This window comes from Octopus bimaculoides, chromosome 27, assembly GCF_001194135.2.
Source record: "Octopus bimaculoides isolate UCB-OBI-ISO-001 chromosome 27, ASM119413v2, whole genome shotgun sequence".
Classification (NCBI taxonomy): Eukaryota; Metazoa; Mollusca; class Cephalopoda; order Octopoda; family Octopodidae; genus Octopus; species Octopus bimaculoides.
In genome coordinates, this window is record NC_069007.1 from 4,248,365 (window position 1) to 4,256,537 (window position 8,173).

At 37.4% G+C, this 8,173-nt stretch overlaps 1 protein-coding gene across 1 annotated transcript in view; it reads left to right on the forward strand.

Moving 5' to 3' along the window:
- LOC106874879 (SCO-spondin) overlaps positions 1–8,173 on the forward strand; it is a 68,590-nt gene that overhangs the window by 14,947 nt on the left and 45,470 nt on the right. Inside the window, exons 3-7 of the mRNA XM_052977248.1 lie at positions 2,738–2,799; positions 4,535–4,639; positions 5,371–5,541; positions 6,474–6,676; positions 7,909–8,011. Coding sequence (XP_052833208.1) covers positions 2,738–2,799; positions 4,535–4,639; positions 5,371–5,541; positions 6,474–6,676; positions 7,909–8,011 — 644 coding nt within the window. The remainder of the gene's footprint in view (positions 1–2,737; positions 2,800–4,534; positions 4,640–5,370; positions 5,542–6,473; positions 6,677–7,908; positions 8,012–8,173) is intronic.

Sequence of the window (8,173 nt, forward strand, 5' to 3'; positions counted from 1 at the left end):
TCTCTCTCTCTCTCTCTCTCTTTCTCTCTCTCTCTCTCTCTCACACACACAAAAAAAAAAAACAGGCATAACTGTGTGGTAAGAAGCTTGCTTCCCAACCACATAGTTCCAGGTTCAGTCCCACTGTGTAACACTTTGGGCAAATGTCTTCTATTATAGCCTTGGGCCAACTAAAGTCTTGTAAATGGAATTGGTAAATGGAAACTGAAAGAAGCCCACCATATATGAATATACATATAAACTGATACTCTGTCAGTTATGACGACGAGGGTTCCAGTTGATCTGATCAACAGAACAGCCTGTCTGTGAAATTAACATGTGAGTGGCTGAGTACTCCACAGACACGTGTACCCTTAATGTAGTTCTCTGGGAGATTCAGCATGACTACTACTGGAAAGGATCTGAAACATAGAATTGGAGCTGCACCCCGGGGCATTTGGAAAGCTAATCAAACATGTTTTCAACAACGAAGATCTGAACTTAACAATGCAAATTATGGTTTATAAATGCTGTTGCCATTTCAACTTTGCTGTGAAACTTGGACTCTGTATTGTTGCGACATCTAAAAATTAGAATGCTTTCACTGACAAAAGCTTCATTCAATCTGGAACATGATTAGTCACTAATCTATCATTGAACGATATCTGCTGATCATCCACCGATCATCCATCAAATCTATTCTCTAATCATTCACTGATTACCATCTACAATCACTGACCAGCCACAAAATTACAACCATTTATCTGTAACCTCTGACCAGCAACCGATCGTTCATCAAACTTTATCATCTGATCTATCGTTGTACTCTATCAAGTGATCTACCATCTACCATCTACCATCTACCATCTACCATCTACCATCATCCTATATCTTTTAACAGGCCATTATCTACCATTAAACTTTATCATCTGATCAGCTACTAATCGACCATCAAACTAAATGCCTCTCTTCTGCCTCTCCCACCAATATTACAATTAAATATTATCTTCAGTCTTCTCCTTTTTCCCTCTTCTCCTTTTTCCCTCTTCTCCTTTTTCCCTCTTCTCCTTTTTCCCTCTTCTCCTTTTTCCCTCTTCTCCTTTTTCCCTCTTCTCCTTTTTCCCTCTTCTCCTTTTTCCCTCTTCTCCTTTTTCCCTCTTCTCCTTTTTCCCTCTTCTCCTTTTTCCCTCTTCTCCTTTTTCCCTCTTCTCCTTTTTCCCTCTTCTCCTTTTTCACTCTTCTCCTTTTTCCCTCTTCTCCTTTTTCCCTCTTCTCCTTTTTCACTCTTCTCCTTTTTCACTCTTCTCCTTTTTGCATATCTCCTCCTCACTTTAATGCTCTATGTGTCTCCTCTTCCAAATCACTTTAGGAAATTATCATCTCACTGGTAATGATGAGTCTCAAGTTCTAACAAGCTATCACCAATTGTCATTTAAACATTTTAATTTCATAAAGAGTATTTCAGACAAGCCACCTGGGACAGTCTTCAGAAAAGCTCCCCACTCTATTCTATATACTTTGGAAGAGTTAGACACATGCCAAGCTAACTTAACTTTGCTAATAAATAAAGCAGAGGACATGAGATAAAGATCCTGACTTCTGAAGGTTGTCTTGGAAAGTGAGATTTATGCAGTTGACATTCAACTTGAATATTGTAGGTTAATAAGATGGCGAGCTGGCAGAGATGTTAGCACACCAGGCAAAATGCTTAGCGGTATTTCATCTGTACATTCTGAGTTCAAATTCTGCAGAGGTCGACTTTGCCTTTTATCCTTTTGGGGTTGATAAATTAAGTACCAGTTGTGTACTAGGGTCGATCTAATTTACTGGCCCATCCCCAAATTTTTTGGGCCTTGTGCATAGAGTAGAAGAGAATATTGTAGGTTAATGTTTGCAAGGAAAAAACGAAGAGACAAACCAACAAACAAAGCAACATGGATGGTGTAGGATATTTCCAATTGGTTGCAGTCTTGTGGTGGAACAACTCAACCATTTTATGCATTTCCCCTACTTCACCACAAGAGGGCCTTTGAGGAAGAAGAATTTTTGTTACAATAAAGATATATGTCCTGATGGTAAAGTATTGATAAAATATTAACCACTAGATGGTTGCTTCCCAGCCATATGGTTTTGGGTTCAGTCCCACTGTGTGGCACCTTGGGCAACTGTCTTCTACTATGGCCTCAGCCTGACGAAAGCTTTGTGAATGGATTTGGTTGATGGAAACTAAAGGAAGCCCACATATTTCATACTACTGTCAAGTACAGCGGTATGAAGTAAGCTCTATTGTCACACTCTCTATGATGTATTAAGTGATTAAGTGAAGGGTGTCATGGTTGGATCTGCTAGAAGTAGTTGGCCACACTTTGGATAACAAGCACTTTCAACAAAATATTTAACTCTGTTGGATATGTGGGTATTTTCCAAATACCTCACAGCCACTCTGTGTGTGTGTGTATGTATGTGTGTGTGTGTGCATGTGTGTGTGTGTGTGTGTGTGTGTGTGTTTATTGTCTCCATAACTTAGAAGTTCAGCAAAAGAGACCAATAGAATATATACCTGGCTTTACAAGAAAATAACAAGTACTGGGGTTGATCAGTGTGATTAAAATTCTTCAAGGCGGTGCCCCAGCATGGCCACAGTCCCAGGACTGAAACAATTAAAAAATAAACACTAAGTCTAATTATTTAACCCTTGGCTGTTCTCATCTGGTTTTGTGATTCTCATCAATGAATGTTCTTCTTCCAATATTTTTAGACACGAACTCAAGAAGACTGAATCCTGTTGTGATGGTTACGAAGGGGACAAGTGTGAGATCCGTAAGTATATCGAAGGGGTCACAGTAATTTCTGTTTTCTAGAACACGAATCTAAAATAGGTGGAATGTGTTTGAGAGTGTGTGCAATAATAACAGTTAGAAGTGGATCATTGGTGTTTTAAAGTCACTTGATAAATATATATACATACAAGGGGGTGCTGAAAAGTTCTTGGTTTTGGGTAAAAGAAAATACAGGAGGATCAGTTGATTATGATTTTAGTCAACATATTCCCCTCTCAGATTCACACACTTATTGCAGTGGTCCTTCATTGTTTTCTAAGCCCTATAGAAGAACTTGGAAGGTTGAGTCTTTATCCAAACCTTTCATATGTTTAAAGCCAGGACCTTTTCAGCACCCTCTCATGTATGAGTGTGTGTGTTGGGTTGGCAAGAAAGTAATTTCGTTTTTCCCAAATAGATTGAGTTAAGATTTTTTTTAATGACTTTTGATAATGTTATGATGTTTTTCCTTTTGACATTTGATAGCCGTTACTTTTGGCTTACTTTAGAAACAAATTACACATAATTTTATTTACATCTCTTAGTTCAGTGCCAATTTTAGCATGGAGTGCAAAAACGAACATTTTTGCCATATTTTGTTGTTTTTTTTTTTATTACTGTACAGGAAAGAAAACTACTGAGGTTCACAATGAGATATATAAAGTTTCTGATGATTGCTTAACAGAACACACATGTCAGAAATGGTTTAAAAAATTCCATTCTGGAGATTTTTCACTCAAAGATGACCAATGTTCTGGTCGACCTACTGAAGTTGATGATAACCGAATCAAAACCATAATTGAATCTGGTCGTCATATAACTGTACGAGATTTTCAAAAGTTGAGATAAAAAGACATGAGGCTGTTCTGCAACTGTCTTGCTTTGACTGGAGTTCAAAAATTGTTATGTTTTTATAGAGAGGACATGGCTCAAATTAGTATCTGTTTCGGATATGATTTGATTGATCAAGGATGATCATAGGATTAGATTTAGAAGTTTCTGTAAATTCCCCAGTTATATCCTTTCTTTAATGTCATGTGACAATATATTAAATCTATCATGGTTGAGTGAAAGTGTCTAGTGAAAATTTCAAACCATCAAGGCTGTCTGAAATTTATCCTTCAAGTGTAGTAGAGGATGATCTTGTGGTTAATCTTAGAAGTCTTTGAAAGTTCCTTGCTTTGAATTCCCTGCTTCATCCATTCATGTGACAACGTGTCTGGTACCATCAGTATTTCATCAGTCTTTATGTTCTGAGTTCAAATTCTACTGAGGTCAACTTTGCCTTTCATCCTTTCTGGGTCAATAAATTAAGTACCAGTTGTGTAGTGAGGTCGATCTAATTGACTGGCCCCCCCCTCCCTTAAAAGTTAGGTTCATGTGCCTAGAGTAGAAAAGGATATTTATTACACATAACGAAGATGGCAAACTGGTAGATTCATTAAGATGCCAGGTGCTTAGTGGTATTTTACCCATTGCTACGTTCTGAGTTCAAATTCTGCTGAGATCAGCTTTGCCTTTCATCCTTTCTGGGTCAATAAATTAAGTACCAGTTGCATACTGGGCACCATCCCCCAAAATTTCGGGCCTTGTGCCTAGAGTAGAAACGAATATGTCTGGTGCCATAAGTTAAAGCTTATAGGAACAGATAGTCACACAGCAAATTCAGGCTGACGGAGTGTTCGATTTGATGCGTTAACCTTATGATAAATGCTTGTCTTTTTCTGTAATTGTAGCTGTGTGTTACCCGCCCTGCAGAAATGGTGGTAAATGTGATGAACCTAATGAATGCACCTGTCGTTCAGACTTTGGAGGGTATCGCTGCGAAGATAGAATTTCTGGTAAGCATTCTTGCAACATAATAATCAGTAATGTAAGGAAGAATAACCTGTTAAATATATTTTAATGGTAATATATTGTGAATAATTATTCCCCATGATATCTACTTTTAGTAGACATGTATTCTGTATCCCTTTGCAAATAGAAATTATGATGAAATGCTTAGCACTATTTTGTCCGTGGCTACATTCTGAGTTCAAATTGTGCTGAGGTCAACTTTGTCTTTCATTCTTTCAGGGTCGATTAAATAAGTACCAGTTATGTACTGGAGTCGATGTATTCAACTTAATCTCTTCCCCCAAATTTGAGGCCTTGTGCTTCCAGGAAGCACAGGGCCTCAAATTATTATTATTATTATTATTACGATTATTATTATTATTGTTATTATTATTATTATTAAGGTGGTGAATTAGCAGAAAAGTTAGGGCATCGGACAAAGTACTTTGTGGACATTCAACTGGCACTTTACATTCTGAGTTCAAGTCCTGCTGAGGCCAACTTTGCCTTTCATCCCTCCTGTCCAGTGCTTGTGTCGGTGTGATCGACTAATTTTGCTCCTCTCAAAATTGCTGGCCATGTGCTTAAATTAGAAACAATCTCCATCATCATCATCATCATCATCATCGTCGTCGTTTGTCAACATTTCAAATTCAAAAATTAAAACAATGTGAAACCAAAACAAATAAATAAATAAATAAATAATGTTTTTTTTTTGCTTTTCCTATCTTTGCAGATGTGTCCCATTCCATGGGTTACTGTTACAGCGGAAGCCATTGTTTCGGAGAAAAAGCCAAACACAAAGAAAACATAGTGTACACCTTTGCTGATTGTTGCCAGGGAAACAAGGCTAACAGCTGGGGCCTCACCAATTCCAAATGCATTCCTTGTGAAATCACTGGAAACTGTGAGTTATCTCTTTCATGTCTCCCTCACACTCCCTCTCTCTTTCTTTCAATTACACTCTCCTTTCTCTTTCTCTCTCTCGTTCTCTTTGTCACTCTCTCATTCACACTTACACACACACACTGACTTCAATCCTTTCTACTATTTCTCATACATACCCATGCACACACACACACACACACACACACACACACACACACACACACACTCTCTCTCTTTATCTATCTTACTGTCATTTACCTGTCATTCCCTCTCTCTATATATATCTATCTATCCATCTATCCATCCGGCCAGCCAGCCTATCTATCTATCAGTCTGTCCATCTGTCTGCTTGTCTCTGTCTATCCATCTATCTATCCACCAACCCACCCAAACATCCACCTATCTATCTATCTGTCTATCTGTCAGTCAGTCAGTCAGTCAGTCAGTCTATCTGTCTGTCTGTCTGTCTGTCTGTCTGTCTGTCTGTCTATCTACATCTCTCTCTCTATCTATCTATCTATCTATCCACCTATCTATCTCTCTCTTTGGTATCTCTCCACACTGTCTACTCTTTCATGCCTCTGCTCCGCTCCTTGTTCTTACACATTTTCCTTTCATGCATATACTTCTGCTCAACCCAGAAGAGATTTCTTATAATATTATTATAATATTATAATATTATAATATTATAATATTATAATATTATAATATTATTATATTATTGCATACAAATTATATTATACCATATTAATTATCATATGATCCATAGTATATATAAATTAGTAAAATATAAAATATTTATTTATACATAAAAATAGGGGTGGTGGTGCTGAGGGTAATATGTGGCCATGAGGATGGCGGTGGCCCAAAAAGTTTGAGAACCTCTGATCTAGAGTGTAATTCTTATTGGCAGCAAAAATTGTCTTCTACATTTGTTTTCTTCTTTTACAGCAACCGCAAAAGATGTTGTCAAAAAGATGCATACCCTTCCATTTGCCACTTGCCGAAATTTTGGACCATACAGTTATCGAACATTTGATGGTGTTCTTTATGATTTCTCTGGGAACTGTAAATATACATTGGCTGTAAAACCAGGACTGTGGAGCATCGATTTGACCATTCAGAACTGCTCTCGGCTTGAAACTTGCAAAAAGGTAAATCATTCCATTTTTGAGTACTTTCGTAACACTGAACCATTAACCCTTTTGTTACCATATTCCTGTTGAGATGCTCTATGTTTCTTTCAATTAATTTTAAATAACAAAGAATTTAGTAAAATAACTTCGTTATCATTAAGCTAGTGTTAGGAACATAAATTGTGACTAAGGTTTGGTGGAAGATTTTAATTCAGAACTCTTGAAAACAAGACATTTGTACTACAGAGCCAGAGGTGGTTTCAGCTAATTTGGTACAAAAAAGGTTAAGAATTGTTTCTCTATTATATATTTTAACCCCTTTGTTACCATATTTCTGTTGAGATGCTCTTTGTTTCTTTCAATTAATTTTAAATAACAAAGAATTTAGTAAAATAACTTAGTTACCATTAAGCTAGTGTTTGGAATATAAATTGTGACTAAGGTTTGGTGGAAGATTTTAATTCAGAACTTTTGAAAACAAGACATTTGTACTGCAGAGCCAGAGGCGGTTTCAACCAGGTTGGTACCAAAAGGGTTAAAATTAATTTTTCACATTTTGAAAAGTGATTCTTTTATGAGTCCATGACAAAGAGTGTTAGAACTGAAAAATGTAGCATTGTTTTACTATATAAAAATTCTGAGGAATCGGTAGAATGGTTGGCAAGGGCAAATGGAGTGAGGTGGTATGGGTATGTGTTGAGGAGGGATGAAGACCATGTTCTGAGGTGGGTGATTGTGTTTGAGGTAAATGGAGCATGAAAGCAAGGTAGATAGAGGAAAAGGTGGAGGGGACAGGTGGAGGAGGAGATTGGGAGACTTGGTTTGAAAAAGGACACCACCACTCACAAGGCTTCGATTGGCCAGAAGCTTTTGTAGTAGACACTTGCCCAAGCTGCCATGCAGTAGTGCTCAACCTTGAACCATGTGGTTAGAAAACAAACTCCTTACCACGCAGCCACACCAAATGAAGACTTCATTGCAATCTTAAGAGTGGGCTGGAGAAAATGGTAGACTCTTTTACTCTTTTACTTGTTTCAGTCATTTGACTGTGGCCATGCTGGAGGCAATCTTTTTGCTTGCAGCTTATAAAAATTCCACAAAGAAATGCACAGGACCTATATTCAGGGAATCAGAGACTGACCCCTTGAAATCAGATCATTATTATTATTATTATTATTGTTATTATTATTATTATTTACAAAATGAGGTGTAGAAAAGAAATGTACTCACACAGACGCACTCTTTTTCAGAGGCTGGACATAAGATTCAGTGAGACCAAGATCACAGCAAATGGCCATAATATCCTACTGGGCACACACAAGTTAGACTTGTCTGATTCACAGTATTTTAATGGTATGTATTAAACAATCGTTATAATTCATCTGTTGTCTATTATGTTTCAGAGCTTGTCTAATAATTAATCGCTTGTCAAGTTGTGTTGGGAACAAACACAAGCAAGAAGACACACACACACATACAGACACACACACACACACACACACACACACACACACA